We start from the raw sequence: 20123 nt of genomic DNA on the forward strand, positions 1-20123 counted from the left end.
AAAGATTAAATATTCAATGATAATCTAAAACAGTCTAAAAAATACAAAATACTAAAATCCCTACTTATTAATCACCAAAAGTTAGCTGGTTTTTATCATCGACTAGCATTATCAACCAGTGTCTTTCCAGTAGCAAAATGGTTCTTTCTCTCTCGCTACCAGTTGTGTCAATTCTCTTTTTAGCATCTTTTCAGAGTTTAGAACTTCTCTCCGCACTTTGTAGCTTAAAGGATCTCTCATGTAGTTTCATTGCCCTTGAGGTGTTATTAACGTAGGCTTAACTTTGGTTGTCAAACTTATTTCTGGATGGATTTGTTTTCTTAATTCCATCTTTTTCGCTCTCTTTTTTTCTCCTGAATCTTGAAATTTGGGAAAAAGCTCCAAGTTATCAGTCACTTTTCCAGCTTCCCTTTTCGCTTTTACTCACAGAGCCACAATATAACCCTGCCCCACTCGCCCTTAGGCATCAATGTTCAGCTGTGGCCAATCACACTTGGGGTGGAGAGTAGATCACGTGTCTCCTCGAGCACCCAAGGTGCGCGCAGCACCAAGGGCCAGAAGAAGCACCCGCAAGACCCAGCAAGAGATGAGGCACCGGAGAATCAGCTCCGTCCCCTTCTTTCCTCTGCAGTGCTTCCAGACGCAGCTTACAGCTCTGAGTTCGAAGCATTGGGAGGCAAGGGCTGGCTTGAGTGCAAATGTACCGCAACGAAGGCGGAATGCTATTGCCTCATAAAGGCAAGTACAGAGGCACTTCTCTCACACTCTGGAATATGGAGCGAGTCTCCATCCCTCACCGCACCCTTACCTTCTCAGGCCAGGTAAGGAGTGACTGGGAGGGGAGGGGCCAGCCAGTGGTGGATCTGCTGACAGCTGCAGCAGAGGGCCAAAAGAGCCGCATGCTGCTCCAGAGCTACATGTTGCCGACCCCTGACTTAGTGACTTTGAAGTTATAGTGATCTTATGATCCAGTTCAGGAGTAACAACAGCTGCTAACACTCTTGCAGTCACATGACTGCACTTTGCTTGGGAACCCACTTGCCTTTACCACCAGTTGTAGCATTCTGTAGTAGAGTGGCTGCAATTTCTTTTTTGTCAGTTTCTGGCAAAATTGAAATTAAATTCTTAAATTCTTTTGAAAAAGAATTTAAAAAAATCAAATAAGAATATATCATTCAATCTTCAAAATAATCTACTTACATTTGAGAAAGAAAGACTCTAGATTTAAGGTTTTATTTATGGATTGTTGATGAATACAATAGATTTTACAAGGAACATTAGATTACAAGTACACAGACATAGGAAGAAAGTGTATTTGAAAATATGTACATTTCATCCATAAAATTCTGTATCTTGGTATTATATTCTTTTCTTTATAAAATGTTTGTAAATCAAGATACTTTTCTTTGAGAGAAATTGTTGTTATTGTTCCCTTGATGTTTTCCTTACTACAATTATTGATCTGCAAAAGCATTAATTTCTCTTTTGCAACATAAGTAAAATAGTATTTCAGAAAGATCATTGAATTATAGAAGATTTAGGTAAATTAAATACAATTGCATTTGACATTATAGGAAACAGGAACCTTTGCACAGTGCTTCTTACTAGAATTTTGCAAAAAAAAATATAACTTTTTTTACTCAAATTATTTGATAATTAATGCTATTACTTTACTATAATAAAGGTAACCAACCTAGAGAATTTATTACTTTATTTTGTATATTGTATTGTATTCATTTTAATTCTCTGATTTTGTATTTAGATTTTGGAAATATGTTGTCGAATGTTTATACAGGTGCAAAAAAAATAACAGATGTTCCTATAAACATTACTGTTTCTGCTGAATTCTCAATTCTGAGCTTTTACAATTTTTTTTGGCTGAAAAGCCAAACAATTCAATAGGCTCATGCAGCATAATCAATATGAATAAAGACAGTAGCACAAAGATGACTTCCATTACATTTATACTGTAGAAATATACTGCAAATATTTCTTTAACAACAAATAATAAAAAGCACAAGTATTTTAGATCAAATACATTCACAAAAAGCAGTTAAGAGAGAGAGACAACAGAAAAGCTTTCTATTCAATAGTCTATACTAGTGAAGTACATTGCAAATTACACTCTTGGCAGGTGTCCGACTTTCCTTTGGACAAATTAATAACATTTGACACATTTGGAAGGCTGTAAGCATTCTAGCCATTGGCCTTGTTATTCTTACTTTTTAAAAGTTTTAAAGACACTGACAAACATCTATTTAAATGAAATCAAGGGGGGAGAGGCAGTTGGTGCTCTTACAACATATAATACTATTAAACCAGGCATTTTTGTTTGAACGGTTCTCAGCTCTTCAGTGGAATTTGCCCTCTTTTTCATTAGTAGTGTGTAAAATGTTACAGATCACAGTACATGAGGATAAATCAATTTATGGTCGGGAAATCATTCAAGAGCTGAGGAAGAGGCCATGTCACTGCTTAATTTCCAGGCTGCACTGCAGCCACGTTCCTTTGTTCTGATGCAGAAGGAATGCTCTTATTGATGGACAAACTAGGAAAAGTTTGAAGACATACCTCACATGCACCAATAGCAACACTCAGGAGTAAAGGGAGTAAAATAAGCTGTATTTTTTTAAATATTAGGATAACACAAACTGTCCTTGTTTCATCAGTGAAGAAATCGGATACTCATTTTTTGTTCTACATCCACTTTTTCCAAAACCTGTAAAAAAAGAACACAGAATATTCCAGTTTCATTTCATTTGGTTTAATCTTGCTATTCTACAGAGTGATCCTTATATTTTTCTCACTGGAAATATTTCTTATGCTCTGCATAAATGTATGTATTTTTTTAGTCTCAATTAGAGGCACAACAAATTTATCCAATCTGTCCACAAGAGAGTTCATTACATTGGATCCCAAAGAGTAGCTGGAAAAAATAACTCATTGCTTTTTGACAGCTCAGGAGGATCAGGACTGGCCTGAATTTTCAGGGAATTTTATTTTGAAGAAGCAGACAGCCTGAAAGGCTGAACCCATGGTCTCTGCAAATTGTGCTTTTTTGGCACCCAGAATTCATAGTCAATATCCCATCTAAATCCCCTTCTAAATCATCCAAAAAAGACTGCTATACTAAATGTTTTTGGTATGGAAATATGCCTTAGTTAACTAGCTATGATTTCTTTATATATCTTTTCTATATTTCTTGTGCTATTGATATCCACCTTGAGCTATAGGAAATAGGCAGTATACAAAAATAAATAAAGAATAATATAAATGTGGCCAAATATTAATAGTATGTGGGGGGGAAACAATCTGAACAACCTTTAAAGGAAAATGTTCTTCCGACTGTTATAAAACAGAACGGCAGATATATTCTTAACACTTGAGCAAACAGATTTATTGATCTGAAAGGCTAAAAGGCCCCGCAGCTGCGCCCGCGGTTCCACTCTCAGCGTGAAGAACAACTTCCAATCCTGGTGATCTTACTAACCAATCAGTCTAGGGAATAAAACTAATTTGCTTTCAACTCTGAGCTGAGCGTTCAAGAAAACCAGTCCTGCGAGCTGAGATGAATTGAAAGACTGAGGACAGTTACCAGGGTGGCGTGTCTTCAGAATTTCAATTCAGCCAATCAGCTAGCAGGCTAGAATAACCATCCTAGACTCTCGGGCGATACTAGGGAGAATGACAGATATATTCTTAACCCTTGAGCAAACAGATTTACTGAATTGAAAGTTGTCACTGACTTTTACAAACTCTGCAAAGGAGATTGCACTGTCACCATCTTGATCAGCTTCCTGGATTGTTCTATCAGCAATACTACCAAGTTGTTCATCAGAGATATTTACACCAACCATCATCCGCAAGACCTGTAATAGACAAAAGTTCAAGGAAAATGAGAAAGTAGTTTTTGTTTTACATTTAAACTATTAGAAAGACACTATCAATCTCATTGCTTGGAAGTCCACCTACCACCCATTTAAATACATAAATGTAAGTAGAACATGAAAACCTCATTTCTAGATGAAAGGACATCAGCCCACATCAATTTGATACCATCAATAGAATTCGGTATTTCAAAGATAAGTTATTTAAAGAGATATTGTTGTCTTGACAATTCAATCAAAGTAATATTTATACATTTTCCAATGCCTGGACACAATTCTCAAAAGTAGTTAGTGTAGGCACAATGAATGAAGTGGGTAATTTGCATTTCTCATTAGTTAAACCACCCTAGCTACAGCAGATGGGAATTAGCATATCTAGAAGGTCGCACATTATTCATAACATATAGAAATGGATTTCAACCAAAGACTTATCCGGAAAGAATAATTAGTTGAAACCTTTTACCTAAGAATTAACTATGCAAAATCTTTAGAACAGTTTCAGAAAAATGAAGCAAATTCAAAACCACAGAGAATTACAAAATCAAAATTATAAACATGACTTTACCAGACTAGAAATGTGAGAAGGAATACCTACAGAAACAAAAGGTAGATAGAACCCAACTACTGGTTACTTAATGACCGTTTGAACCAGAGGTGGGTTCCTACCAGTTCGCACCTATTCGGTAGAACCGGTTCGTCAAATCTACCGAACCGGTTAGAAGAGGTTCCACCAGTGGACCCCGAAAGCAGGCCACACCTACAGAAGAGGTTCCAAAAATGTTTGAAACCCACCACTGATTTGAACCCTGATGGATTAAAAAACAGTTACCTACAACCCATCCTCAAAGTTACACTGGTGATTGGTTATATCAGATGAGTGCATTTTGGGTGTTTAGCAACCAGCTCATATTATTTACAATTGGTTGCATCATCTCACAGTTAAATGACTGCCATTTGTGATGTTTTTCCTGTTTTCTGGCATCCATTGGATATGTTAGATTCACTTAATGACTGAGTGGTTTAATTAACAACCACAGTGAAATAGTTACTGACCATCATAAAAACAATCATAAAATCAAGTCAGGTTACATGGTAACAACGGCAATAACTTATGACCAAAATTTCAGGCTCAGTTGTGATTGCAAATTGAGGACTACCTTTATGTACGTAGTATTTTTTTTCCTATTGGCTCTACTATAATGTGCACAACCACATTGAAACATAAATATAGAAATGCCCAACTGATAAATGTTCTATGTTTAGTTACATTCAATCTTATCCATTAAAAATGATAACTTACAGATACAAAAAAATTTAAAGGATAAAATAAGAATGTAACTTCAATCAGTTTAAAGTAATTTATAGATTATGCAATCTTATGCTACCTGAAGAAGTTCCTCTCGAGAAATTTTATCATCTTTATCCAAGTCATATAATCGAAAAGCAACTAGAAAATGAAATGAAACAAAATTAGCATCTTTGCTACATCTGTCATATACAAAGCACATCACATAGTCAATATGGATTCAGACCAATAGACAGAACCATAATAGAAAGGCATTATTTTAATCTTTAGATGTTGCTAATGGACATTGCATCTATGTAAACGCAATAATGAATATAAATCTCCAATGACAATTTATATGTAATTTACATTATTAAATGTCAGCATAATTTTATAAACATCCATTTACAGGGTGGTTATATAAACCTTCAATGAAATCTTCAAAAGGAAGATTTCAGATTTCAGAATAAATTAAGTTGCTGAATTACAGTAAAAGTTTAATAAATGCCCAATATTTATGTTGATTCTAATGAAATAGATATCAACCACTTCCTTTGCAATTTTGATAAGGTTTTCAATTTATTTACTATACTTTGTAATACAGTAATATTCCTCAGTGCATAATATTAAAGTATAGAGTAAATAAATTGTACAGTACTCTATACTAAATTAGTATATAGACTAAAGAAAGCATGGCAAATCTTTAAACGAAATCCATGAAGTAGAATACAAACAATGCAGTTCACATGAATTTCCATTAAAAATGTCTTACAGTGCAATTTGTTGCTCCGGCTATTAAGAGGTTCTGGCCCATTCTGGTCTTTGCTTTTTTCATTATCTTCAATAGGTCGGAAGTGGGCCAAAGTTCTCATGAATCCACGGAAATTCACCTGATCTTCTCTACATGTATATAATACCAATTGTTAGATTATTTTAACAATGCTTCAAATAAATATGAATAATGAATTATTGCTATTTTTTGTGTAACATTGATTAGAAATTCAAGGTAAGTTCTTGTTCAACCAAACACTGCAGTGAACAGCTATAGCAAATCTCTTCCTCTCTCTTAATCAGGAGGATAGTCTTAATTAGCAAATAGTCAAGGTTTCATCATCTAGTTACACGTTTCCTTCTCCTACCACATGGATGTTCAAAAGCTGTTCCAAAATATCTTCCTAACTCTCTGGAATAGATATTGAGGAGAGGTGGTATTCAGCAGGTTCTGACTAGTTCTGGAGAACCGGTAGCGGAAAATTTGAGCAATTCGGAGAACCGGTAAATATCACCTCTGACTGGCCTTGTCCCCATCTATTCTCTACCTCCCGTGTCCCAGTTGATCGGGAGGGAATGGAGCTTTTACAGTATCCTTCTCCTGCCATGCCCACCAAGCCATGCCCCCAAAACCAGTAGTAAAAATAATTTAAATCCCACCCACTGATATTGATGGCACTTAGGGAAGTCTTATAGATCAACAATATATTACCAAACAGGGACAAAATGCTACATTTTACAAATGCTACCTTATTTGTATTTTGCAATTTATGATCTTAACAGAAATCTCAAGTATCAGGCTATATTTAACTGTTGCTTCTTTCAAGAATATGCAATTGGCAGCAGTTGAAGATTACAGACACTTTTGATTTGAATTTAATCCAGACGATATTGAAGATCAAGTCTTTAATCTGAAACTTTACAGATTAGCATTAAAGAATATCTATCTAGATATATTCTACTAGCATTCTCATGGAATAAACTGAACTCAGATAACATAAAACTTACCCTTCTGGAAAAAAGGCATTGATAATCCTATCCCCCAATGGGTTAATAGCAAGTTCTGGAATGCGTTGAAAGTCTTCACGGCTACAATATCAAATAAATAAATATCAGTTCTTAACCAATGTAATTGAAATTATCCATTTAATTGTGTATATATGTTTAGTACTTTAGTACATCTAAACATATCTAAATGTACAATCTGAATCCCACTCAACTGTGCAAAATTAACTAATTTAACTCTATTTATTTATTGGTTTGTTATTCAATTTCTACAGTTATTTGTCTCAAATAGGTGATTCTTGGTGGTTTACGAAAACCAGAAATTACAGTACAACAATATTAGAATCTAACATATTATATATTATCATATATTATATATTATAAAACATTATTGTAATATATTGTAGGAAGTTAGCACCCACCCCTTTCCTAGAAGAATGAAATATTCTAGAAAATATTAAAAAGGCAGAATATTATATTTCCCTGGATGAGAAATGGAGAAACCTGTTTTTTAGACAGGAAGCAGACTCACTCTTAATAGCCCCCACCCTCCTCAATAGCCCACAGCAGATGTCAGCACTTAAGAGATAAAAGAGATAGTGTGGGTCTATTCATAAGCAAATGTCCTCACAAGATCCAACAAAGGTAGTAGGATTAGCCCTCTACCCATCTAGCAACAGAACTCACCACAAGGTACCTTGGGGAGATTACATCACCCAGCAAGATTCAACTAAGCTCCAGACTCAAGACACACACTCTCTCTCGCAACCCATGTGGTCCTGTCCACCACTAAACCATCTTTCCAAGTAGTCTCCATGTTTCCAGTGTCTTTCTTCCCACTTAGAACTGAACCCAGATGGACATTTCTTCCAACAATATAATATGTAAAAGCTTCCTCCACTACCGTTTTATTCTTTTTTGTTCAGATTCAGGTTTTAAAATTTAAACAGAGGATATCTATCTGTTGTATGTTTTACAGCCGAGCTTTAAGTTGAACATTAACCTCATGTTAACCACACTTTTAAAAAAATCTATTTTTGTCATTGTCAATCACCTTTAAACATGCCATTTTATTCATGAGGGGAATATTATTTACCAGGAATGTTAACTAGAAAATCTGCACGTCATAAAAGTAAATGAATACTGAAATGCTAGTCTCATTTTAATTAAACCTCCTTATACCAGTTTAGGTTGGAACTTACAGGAAATGTTCATTTCTTCCGCTTATATGCAATAGCAATACTATCAAGTAAGCTCTACCCAAGAATAATTATCTTTTGAAGCAGTCTTGAATATTTAGTTTGGGTTGCTGAGCTCTCATTCAGAACAAATCACATACCATATATTTAACAAATCTGCCTGCCAAACTACAGTTAAACATTTTCATTTTTATTTTATTTGCAGAGGTGTAAATCAACAGATTGATCTACCATACTATGCAATTAGAAAAATATGTCTTTCCATTTCAAGCGAACATTCTTGTTCTCGTAATATCATCTTGCTTTTCTCTTGTCTAAATACTTTACTTTCTAAAGTGTGACCACAGAGTAAGTCAAATGTAGACACCAAGTGCACAGTTACAACTATGAAGTTACCCACACATTTTCCTATTACAGTATGTAAAACAAGTGTGTGAAGACAGAAGAAAAAAAGGGATAGAAACATGTCATAGTTGTGTGTTGTGGCAGAGCAGGAGCCATTGGAGCTGCCACCAGACTCCGACAGTGAGTGGCCCTATGAGTCGGCTCTGCAGGATGTGGAGGACCCTGGACAGGGTTCTGACTCCAAGCAGGGAGGCTGGTTGGCCACCAGGAAGCGCCTGAGCCTTGGACCAGTGGGGAGGAGACAAGGGAGTGTGAGCTTGAGGTCAACAGTGAGTTGTTCCTGGATGCCCGGCACCGAAGAGCTAATGGGCGTAAGGAACAGTTGCGCAGTTACAGGAGATAATTGCACTCAGCTGGTGGTCATTAGGGTCCTCTCCAGACTATAAAAGGACTATTTGTGCACACGCGCCTCTTGCAGAAGTCAACGCAGGAATGAATGTTGGAGAACATTTTTGTGAGCTTGGCAGGGTGGATTGCTGCCAGGCCTTATCTGTGCTGGATTGCTGCCCAAGCTTGTCTGTGCCGGTTTGCTGCCAAGGACCTGTCTGTCTGTTAATAAATTACATAAAGTATCTTTGGCTCGGAGTGTGCTTTGGTGTGGAACGAGGGGGGTCAGAACAGTTGTGCATGATTTTTATCTGACTTTAGGGACACTCATAAAGAAATCAGATGCCTACAATGGATGGATGGATGGATAGAATTGCACAAAATCTTTCTATATTGTGTTTATAATTAACTAAATAATATATTCTATAAACATGAAGAAAAATAAAAAATTAGGGATAACACTAGGAAACCTGAAGAGATACTTTGCTATTTTATAACTATCATTAATACTATATTTGGCATAATGGGGACTAAGGAGAAGGCAGATATCAACTTCTTAAGGTAAAAGGAAAAGAACTATGTATCTATTGTGATCAGGATGAAGAAGCAAAAGAAAGTAGTACTTAGTTTAAATTAGATATTTTATATAAAAGAATGCTCAATAAATAAATAATAGACAAGTATGTCCATTAGTAAACCATTTCCCAATACATATTACACATAAAATATTTATTTTAAGTATTAAAATAGTAATATAATCTACTTTATTTTCAAGTAACCAACATAAAGGAACAAGCAGTCAAGGAATATACTGCAGAGTAGCACTTGATAAACCAATCATGAAAGCCCTGGAAAAGTTGCTGTAATATGTACAGTACCTACGAAGATTAGAATTCTGCAAGCAAGCAATAGTACTCCTTATGACACTTCATGGAATTGAAAGTGTCAAGTGCAAGGAACCAGAACAACACCGTGTGCTGATGAAAGTTGAATCTTTACTGTTGCTCACCTACTTACCAGAATCTCACCAGACTGACTGTATTCTCTTGGGACTAACCAGATAAGAGTTTCGGGAATTCTGGGGGAGATGAGGTTTGTGTCATTTCCTGCTACACAAGAACTCTAAGCTAGCCCTCTCTCTGGCTGGACATTTTACTACATAAAGTTGGACTTTGAAGATGCAGGATGGAAAGAATACAGGTAGCCCTCGACTTACAACAGTTTGTTTAGTGACTGTTCAAAGTTACAACACACTTGAAAAAGTGAATTATGACCATTTTTCACATTTATCACTGTTGCAACATCGCCATAGTCCTGTGATTTACATTTGCATGCTTGACAACTGATTCACATGTATGACAACTGCAGTGTCATGGGATCATGGGATCCCCCTCTGACAAGCAAAGCCAATGGAGAAACCAGATTCACTTAACAACTGTGTTACTAATTTAACGACAGCAATGAGGTCGTAAAATGGGGCAAAACTCACTTAACAATTTTTTCACTTTACAGTATACATTTGGGCTCAATTGTGGTCGTAAGCGGAGGACTACCTGCATCAATGCTTTTGAAGACATCTCCTAAGAATACCATGGACAGCCAACAAAATGTAACAAATGGATCACTGAACAAATCACTCAAGGCACAAATAACCAGGTTCAATTTATGATAATTTAGACACCTTACGCAAAGGCTTCGCTCTTTGGAGAAAACTCTAATGCTGGGAAAGATGAACAGAAAAACAGCAGTAGCAAGCTGGAGGAGTGGATTCTGTCATCGTGGCAATATATACAACATGTAATGCCTGAAGACCAGGTTAGGGATAGATCATAATGAAGAAAATCTGATCCAGGGAGAAGAATTTGGGGAAGAAATGGCAAAGATCATTTGCATAATTAAAAAGTTAAGAGAATAACTAAAAGTACTTACCTTAGGGTACCATTCTCTCCTTTGTCCAGGCTAGTAAACCGACTGTATAGACGAGTAATCTGACTATGAGAAACTGAAGGGGGGGGGGGGGGGGGGAAAAAAGGCTTAAATTAAACATAAATACCAACAATTGATCGAATAAAGAGTTATTTTACAGCAGTTCAAAACTTGGATTTTGTAATATTATTTAACAAACAAATCTTAAAATTGCTCTCGCAGAACATAAAGCTAATGAATTTACTTTAGATGTTACTTTAAAAAAACATGTTTGCAATCCACGTTTGAAAGCATTATTATCTATGCAAATTGGGAAATGCTATGATTCCTAATATTTTCTTCACTCTTCCTGTCCTGAAAAGCACAGAACTCAAAATATATTCTCCCTTCCTTACCTGCTATATTGATTTGAAAATGGCACCTTTGGCTTAGTTTTATTCCTTATCAAAGGAACTCTGTTGAAGATACCACACTGCTTTCTTTCAGGCAGTTTACACAAAAGGACTGCAGCCTTTCCTTAAACCAATCACTGCTGCCCAGAAACAATTGTTGTTTGCTATGCATAAACATTGGTAAATAAAATAATGAAGAAGCAATTGTTCAACGAGCAGAAGACTACTAGAATTTCAGAAAGTGTTTTGTTAGTGCTGCTGCTGCAAGACGGAGGGGTGAAGCTGCCCCCTGCACTGGTTTACCTCAGGGCCCGCACAATCAGGCCACCCATGCCCCTATACCTGCCTCGCCATGGCTCCAGCAACCCTGTCCAGCAGGACACCGTGTAGTCACCAGCCCACTTCGGCTTGTGTAGCTGTTTCCAGGTGCCCCATTTTGGGCCTGGAAGACCACTTGCACCAACCTAAAAGCCAAAACAGTGTGTGGGGATGCTGCGCAAGGCCACCACACATCCTATTTTGGGCCCAGAAAGCCTCCTGCACCAACCTGGAAGCCAAAAATGGATGAGGGGGAGCACATGTGCGGGGCACTCGCATTAGAATTTGGGGTTACACGCACATGCACGTGCATTCATGTTCACACTTTGGGCACTCGGCACTAAAAAGGTTAACCACCACTGATCTAAGACTTTGCCCTGACAATATTCCTCTAATTCAAATTATCAGGTAAGAGGTAGCTGAAGTCAGACTATACAAATAATAGTCTGGTATTAATGGTATAATAGAAATAATTATGGTATAATAGAAACATTCAAAGGAAGGCTTCTATTACTAAAGGAATAGCATTATCTCCATTCCATGAACACTCCATTCATCTTCTCTGTTTTGTCTAATCAAAAAATAAATTTGCAGAATTCAAAATATCTACGCATAATATAAAGCAAGTAAGCAACCATTGCGTGCCAATTTGAAAAATGATAGCCAGGTCCATAGATTTATGCCAATAAAGAGTTGCTATGCATTTCTTTGCAGAATGCCTGTGCGAAATCAAATGAACAGGAGTAGCTCTCACGTTGACTAAGTAATGACTTTCAAGTACTAGCAGCTTAGGTACTTGTCAAATTATTGTCCTGGTTTTTGGTTTAAGTAGTAGAAGTTCTGACAGTTCCAGATGAATGTAACATTAAATGTGTTAAGGAAGCCAAAAGGGTGCTTACAGGAAATCCACAAAACACAACACACCTTCACTTGTTCATTCATTCATATTTCTCTTTGATTTACTTTATTTATTAAATTTATATACCACCCTTCTCCCAGTTTTTATACTGAGATATTGTTTCTGATCCACGAGGCAATATATTTCCATACTGGGTGAAATACTTAAATAATTTTAATTATGTTGTAGTTTTATATCACACTTTTTATCTAGGAGATCAAAAAGATGTACATATGTAGAGGGAATGGAGAATGGCCTTGAAGGACAGAAGGAAGAGCCACTACCAAAGGCAACAGTCAGTTAAGAGGGCCTCCAGGCTCATGCCAAGAAATGAGCATGAGTAAATATCTCACAGACCTTTCCCTAATTAACATGAAGATAAAAGGAGGGGGAAGCACAATCAGATTTGCAAGATTTTCTTACTATAGATGTTACAATAAAAGTAGTCCTGTGTGTCATTTCAAATACATCTATTTATTTCGCAAATTTATATATGGTATATATAACTGAATATGTCTTTCATTGGCATAAAATGATGAAAATTATATAAAAAGTATTAAAACAAACAAATATATATATTCTAGGCTTCCCATATTTTAAGGGCTTTCTATAAGGCCAGCCAGGGTGGTGGCTAATGTCACCTTGGAGGGAATGACAACATTTTAAAATAATATATATATTATTTATATATTGATTTTAATACTAATACTCCTTCTTCCACCTATGATCCCCACAACAATAACCCTGTGTTGGGCTGAGAGAGAAAATGACTGCTTCAAAGTCACCCAGCCAGACTTTATGACTAAAATGGGACTAAATCTCATAGTCTCCTGGTTTTTAGCCTGGTGCCCTCGACCACTAGACAAAGTGATATTCCTTTGTCTAATTTTATCACCACAATAATCACTCTATAAGCACTGTGTGAACTCTTGTCCTGAGACATAACTTTTTAACCTTGGATCTCATAATGTAGAAAATTTATTTCCTCCTGACCTTGAATATAGAATTAGGGATTTTTATGTAATAATACTGGTCAAGTATTCAATGATCAACCATTATGCCAAGATCCCTTACCTGTATCTTGGTATTACTTATCCGGTCTCTAGTTTCAGACTGTTAATGAAAAGACTACAATCCAAGTTCCTAAATTTTCTTGGTCATTTTCTGTTGTAGTGAAAAATGCTAACTTCATTTAAAAATTAAAATGAAGAAATAATAAATCAGCCATGAGTTGGATGTTTTATTGCATAACAACCCAATGTGTCACATCTTTTGATGAGACTGCAAAATCTTCTAAAAATCCAAAGTTCACAGTGTTTCCTAGTCTGCTGTTAATGTATTTGTACCGATTTAGCCTACGTTTAATTTATCTCTACTGATTTAGTATCCCTATGATTACTAAAGTAGTTTTTTTTACCTTGAAATATACTAAACAGTTTCCAAGGATTACTCTAACATTTGCTGTAGTTAAAACCTGGAGAAAAGAGACGTAAAGTACACAAGAAGTCAATTGTTGACAGACTTATCACCTGCACAACCAGGAAGTTCAGCATCTTAACTGAGAAAATTGAATTGTCTGCTGTGAACTTTTGTACCACAATGAGATTATTTAGCATTCTTTTCCCCAACGACTCCTATTGCAATAGGTCTCTGAGAGCGGGTTTAGAAGAGAAGTCTTGAGGCGGAGGAAGAAGAAAATAGTATGAAAATTAGTTTGTGTGAGCAGGTGAAGCAGGAATTAAGACTAAAAAAGGTAAAGTCTAATTAGCTGTTCTGAAACAAGATCAACACTGAAACAGCTGCAAATACAAACTGAGTCCATAGGGAAATCCCTGAAAATATTACTCCTTACCCCATTATCAATTAAGCAAGAGGTACATTCACTTCAACAAACACCAAAGTATCATTTATTGATTTTTTTTTTTTTTTGATAACCTAAGTACAGTAACAGAGAATTTTCCGTTTATATACCTCAGGACAGAGGCTGGTATCAGTCTTTATTATACAAGGACACTATTGACTTGTAAATCATTATTTTGAGTTCTAATATTTTTATGACAAAGCAACTCTATACTACTCAGTGTCTGTAAGTTAGCTGTCATCATTGATATTTAATAACCAAGATAGTATTTCACTTAATTATCAAGAGACTTCAACTACCAAGGAATACAAATTGTAGGTCTCAAGTTAGAACTAATAGTTGGAATAAAAATCTGTATTAAAAACACCTTTGTCTAATTCAGTATGGCAGTTTTTACATGAAAGTACTTGATCGGCTTCTCTAACATATAGAACTGTATCAAACCAAACACACACACACATGCCCAAAACACTGAACATTTGTAAGTAACCTCAAACTATATAACTCGTCTTTCCTCTATTAGAAAATGGCATTGCCTAATAAACCCCACTCTTTTTGAGAACAGACAATCCACATTAGGACCCAACTCTTCCACAAAACTACTAGGAGGCCCCAGGCAACTTGCTCTTTTAGCTTTAATTCCTTAACTATAAAAATGAAAATACAATGTTATCAGGTTGTTCATCTTCATAAGATAAAGGCTGCAGCATATTAAATTGTTAAAACTATGATAAAACCTCTTATTGCATTCATACAATTAGGGGAGGATTGAGAGAAACAACAATTCCAAAGACAGACAGACAGACAGACAGACACACACACACACACACACACACACACACACACACAACCAATAGTATGCATGCATTTTACATATATAAAAACAGAGATTCCTAAAGTAATAGATCTAATTCTATGGAGGAGAAATAGAAATGAAAGAATATGTAAGATTAATGTATTGTATGTATGATTAAAATATAATTTGTCTATGGTATTTACTTTCTAGAATGTACTTACAGAACTATTCTATTAGACTTGATTATAAATTATTACAACCTTGCATATAATTTAACAAAAAGCACTTCATATATCAATTTTAAATTCAGCTCTATGATTATTCATTATTTTAAAAAGCTCAGGATATCACGGTGACAAATAATGCTCTTAACAAAGGTTAAAATATGCACAAAAGAAGCAGAATCTATTCTTAATTATTAACTAATGAATCAATGAAATAATGGGAGTGAATTATTCTCCTCCCAATATGCTCCATTATCACTACACCAAACAGAACTATTTTTAAAAGGTTCATCAGTACTTATAATAAACCAGCATAGAAATCCTAACAAAAAGTTGAAATAATTTGAATATTTATTCAATGTTACAAATTAAGCAAAATGATTCTTGAACCATGAAAAATCCTGAAGTGATAGTAATTCAGCAATGGGAGCTATGTTCATACATTTTATTTTAAATAGGCTGCTATTTGTATGTCAAAACAGGCCAATTTTAAAAACCTTCCAGAATTGTTCCTATGGCATTATATTCCTTTATTCTAAAATGACCGGATGAGTAACTAAATTGCTATATTTGCTTGAATAACACAATAAAGACTTGAAAACACAACACCTAATAGAAAAGGCGTACTTTTTTGTTAAACGTAAGTTAAATATTCTTTGGCTGCAATGGGAGTACTTTTTATAGTAGTATGAGGGTGTGGGGGTGTTCATATAAACATAATTTGGCATCTGTTTAACAAAGGGCTCATCCTCATGTCCTCTTAACTACAGCATAAATATATATTGTAAAAAAATTACTTGTCCTCATGATGCTGTCTTCCTTTCATTCCCAGACCACAGATGAAGCAGCTTAAAATCATACTTAATTATTCCAATTTTAAAGTTGTGTTTTCTTACTTTTCTCAACTCTGTTTTTTGCTATAGGCACTACATGGAAAGCTTCAATGACAATGTGCTTGGACAAATTTGTTAAAGCTAAGATCTGCCCAGCTCTTATGAGTTACCTAATCCTGCTGTAACCTTGCCCCCTTTCTTTATCCTGTCTCCTAATTTTATTTTGGCTTGCAAAGAGACTGGACACCTGACTTCTGTGACGGCATCTGTACATGTGACAGATTCTTTCCAAGCATTTGTGGGATCTCACACAAGATCTTTATATACACTAATGTAATCCTCTTTTTAAAAAAGTTAGATCTGTGTTTACAAAACAGAACTTTGAGAGAACACAATGTCTGTTTCGCACATAAAATCATTTTAATCACAACTTTGTTGTTGTTTTATCACCACAAGTTTCATATGGGGAGGGTTGAAAGAGTGGAAATGTCTGACAGCCAGCCCCTTCTGGGTTCCGGGCTCCTCACATCAGAAGACAAAAAGAACATGGAAGCATTGTGATACCAACGTGCTGCAGCATTCTTTTAGCTTACTATTATTGCATCAGATCTTTCCCTTATTTGCTCTGGGATAGGAAAGCTTCCCCGCTCCTCCCCATTGCTTGGAACCAAGGCCAAAAATCCAAAGCAATCACCAGAGGAAAAAGTGGCATTGCTTGGAGAGTGTCGAATATTCATGTTCTCATTGGCTATTCCTGCCTTCCTGTTCTGCGGACTTTAAGTTGCTGGGAATGCTCAATTTACAAAATCACCACAGCACCTTTATACAGGACATTTACCTTTTCTCATGATACTCTTTTTCTCATATCAATTTGCCCTTGGCTTCCCGGTCCTCCTCACCCAATTCCCACATTTACAACCTTCTCAAACAGTTCCAATTCCTTCTTAGGGGGCTTATCATCTTTTCCAGAACGGTACTAATTCTTTCATTCTTATGCTTCCATCAGCCCTGTCTCTGGTCTCTTGGCTTGATCTTTCAGGAGCCCATCTTCAGACATGGTCTGATAACAAGCCCCAGGCAAGAAGAGAGGCTGCTGTGAGCCAGGAGCGCCAGAAGAATTCCCTCCTGCTTTGCTTGTGAGCCTTTACCTCGCACCTGTGACCTGCCAGCTAAGCTATTTTTGGGCACAGGTGTAGTGTGCTCTTTTCAAGCCTTACTTACCTTTAGAATTGATTTGACTGAAACTTTACACAGGTTCAAAATATTCCCATGCCTAGGGCCTGGTAATTGGCAGGGCTCTAACTTTAATAGGTGTGAAACTCACCTTTTAAAACCCTCACCTACACTTGCACAATCCTGCTCCTCTCCCTGTTAAGGAAAGTGCTCGGCGATTGTTTTTCCCTACAGGCAGGGGAGGCAAAACAGGAAATGAAGCAAGTCCACCTATTGGTTTTCTTAACTTGCTCTACATTAAAATAGACAGGACAGTCCCATTCAGGAGGCCCTACCTTACCCATGAAACAAACTAGGGAATGACCACTAGAGCCACCAATTCCCTGCCGGCATAGCTTTTTCTGCCGACTCAAGAACCCGGGACGCATTTTAACGCGGCCAGATACTTCGCCTTCTCCTAAGTGTTGTAAAACATAATCGTTTCCCCAAATGACAAATTCTCTCGGTGTCCTGTGACCGGATATAAGGTATATAGGAAGACACTTCGTAATTCCATGAGCCAGGATTTTTTTTCGGGGGGGGGGGATGCTCTGGGTCGAGCCGACACGGACGACCGATACCAGCCTTCGTAGAGCAAAGCCCGTAGAGTAGGGAGCGAGAGAGACAGCTGGGTGGTCCCGCATTTAGCCCAAGGTGACCCGGAGATCCGAGGAAGGGCTTCGAGCCGAGGGATGGACATGACCGGGAGAAATCACAGCGCCACCTCAGCGCTCAATCCGGCCCCTCAATCATCCGGGGAGGCGAAAAGGGCTCGTTCGTCCCGTTCGTGCCGGGGCAACAAAAGCTATTCAGCCAAGGAAGGAAAGGGAATTCGCCCGGCCAGAATCCCAAAGGCGAAGGTCAGCGTTCTGCCTCTGACGACGTTGCCGCCGCTCATCGTTTCTAATCGGTACTCACAGCCCGTCTCCTTCTTGATCTCCTCGATCTCCTCGTCCCTAAGCAGCGTAGACGCCCGAGAGCCCATCGCAGCCGCTTCACGACCCGTCAAAGGGAAGCTCCAGTCGCTTGGCCTAGAGCCGGCGCCGGGACCAATCAGCTGCGCGGACGTCGCGCGAGCTCTCGGCTATGCAACTGACAGGAACGCGCGACGCCCTTTCCCCCACCCTCCTCTTTATCATCCACGGCTTCCCCGCCCACTTCCCGCCCCGCCTCTCTACCGTTGCTTCTGCGCAGAGGGAGACGCTGGCGTTTCGGGTCGTTGTTCTCCGTCTCACCCTCGAGCTCCGTTCTGGCGTCATCGCGCGAGCGATTCTCTCACTCTTGTCCCCGAAAACTACGGAGTACGGAGCACAGCGCTGGTTATACGTCCCTTAGGTCTTAGGTCAAGTTGGCTTTGACCCCTTTAAACGATTATATTGGGGTTTTTCCTTGGCTCCTAATGTGGTGATATGCGGTTTTTTTATTACTGTGTCCTCCTCCTTACAGTACAGGATAGTATTGTGATGATTGTAGTTGCGGGCTCTTAAAGCATTTTTATGGTTGTCCGCTTTATTCCGGCGGCCTATCTGCTGCCGGCAAAAATGCAGTATATGGCTTGTCCATATATGTTTCCGGGCGTGAAGGGGAAAAAAATCAACTTTGGTGGTGTAATTTATGTCCTAGATGAACTTGCTTTCTAAAAAAGCAGGCTAAAGGTTTTCCTACAAAGGTTTTCCTAAACCTTGTTAAGTATTTAGGGGGAATTACTTTCAGCTTTAATAAGAGTCTTTGGCAATCTTTATTGACAGCCAGCTGGTTTTAGTGACATTGGGCTAATAAGTGGCAGACTATGAGTTCTAGTTCTACCAATGGCATAAAGACAGCAGGGTCACTCTGGCCCAGTCCCTCCCCCCTCCCTCTCCCCCTCCCTGTTTAGTGTAGGTAGTCCTCAACTGGAGTAGCTATAATAGTAAACAATCTTGTAAATGAATGCATCAGGTCCTTTTTTACTGTATCTGATAGAGAGATGATGATCCAAATAAACAGTACTCCAGTAAATATGAATGTTATGCAAGTTTATGCTCCCACAGCTGACAGTGATGAGGAAGATTTAGAGAAGTTCTATGAAGATATAAGCAGTGTACTGAAAACCCTAAAAAGTAATGATATCACAATACTCATGGGGGACTTCAATGCAAAAGTGGGTGAAAGAAGTGATGCTCCTGTAGTTGGAAATTTTGGCTTAGGAACCAGAAATACAGATTTGAAGACTTCTGCAAGGAACATAGGCAATATGTGATGAATACTTTTTTTTAAGTTACCAAAAAGACGCCTCTACACTTGGAGATCACTGCCAGATACACAAAATAATATAGTAAGGAACAAAATTGACTATTTTACAATTTAAAAAGGTTTAGAAACTCAGTAAAATCAGCAAAGACATACCCAGGTGCAGATGTACCATCCGATCATAATCTACTACTTGCTGAAGTCCAGCTGAAAACAATAAAGATGAGAAACCCAAATCCTCCTAAACCAAAAATTGATAGTAACTTCATCATTAATCATAAAGATGAGAAACCCAAATCCTCCTAAACCAAGAATTGATAGTAACTTCATCATTAATCATGGAGATAAGATAAAAGAAGAGCTAGAAATTCATTTAAGAGAAACCAATAATCTAAATAATGAAGATGTAGAAGTAAATCAAAATAAATAAATCAAAATAACTGGCAGGGAGCGATAGAGGATGGCGGCTGCAGTGACGAGGACTGAGCCCCGAAAACACCAGCAATTTTCCCTCCATCTGCAAGAGCGGCACAAGTCAGCCTTGAACTCTGGTCT

At 37.5% G+C, this 20123-nt stretch overlaps 2 protein-coding genes across 7 annotated transcripts in view; one reads left to right on the top strand and one right to left on the bottom strand.

Moving 5' to 3' along the window:
• Positions 1-1217: 1217 nt before the first annotated feature.
• CHP1 (calcineurin like EF-hand protein 1) lies at positions 1218-18443 on the bottom strand. The gene is made up of 7 exons (XM_032229391.1): positions 18258-18443; positions 10809-10881; positions 6952-7032; positions 5945-6072; positions 5273-5334; positions 3747-3869; positions 1218-2719 (listed from the first exon to the last, which is right to left on the bottom strand). The coding sequence occupies exons 1-7, from the start codon at positions 18322-18324 to the stop codon at positions 2666-2668; spliced, it is 588 nt and encodes a 195-aa protein (XP_032085282.1). The 5' UTR covers positions 18325-18443; the 3' UTR covers positions 1218-2665.
• Positions 18444-18517: 74 nt separating this feature from the next.
• The window catches only part of EXD1 (exonuclease 3'-5' domain containing 1), a 33610-nt gene continuing 32004 nt past the window's right edge, over positions 18518-20123 (top strand). For 3 of the 6 annotated variants that reach the window (XM_032229393.1, XM_032229421.1, XM_032229403.1), the window contains exon 1: positions 18518-18681. The gene's annotated coding sequence lies outside the window, so the exon portion shown is untranslated. The remainder of the gene's footprint in view (positions 18682-20123) is intronic. The other 3 variants (XM_032229397.1, XM_032229417.1, XM_032229409.1) reach the window with 2 other exon arrangements.

The sequence above is a fragment of the Thamnophis elegans genome, chromosome 1, assembly GCF_009769535.1.
Source record: "Thamnophis elegans isolate rThaEle1 chromosome 1, rThaEle1.pri, whole genome shotgun sequence".
NCBI lineage: Eukaryota > Metazoa > Chordata > Lepidosauria > Squamata > Colubridae > Thamnophis > Thamnophis elegans.

What these genes read in the sequence shown, in the direction of transcription:
- CHP1 (XM_032229391.1), bottom strand. Translation starts at nt 18,324, where the DNA reads ATGGGCTCTCGGGCGTCTACGCTGCTTAGGGACGAGGAGATCGAGGAG. An exon ending in GGAGAGAATGGTACCCTAAG is followed by an intron (nt 7,033 to 10,808) that starts GTAAGTACTTTT and finishes TTGATATTGTAG; the next exon opens with CCGTGAAGACTTTCAACGCA. An exon ending in CCGGAGCAACAAATTGCACT is followed by an intron (nt 5,335 to 5,944) that starts GTAAGACATTTT and finishes TTCATTTTCTAG; the next exon opens with TTGCTTTTCGATTATATGAC.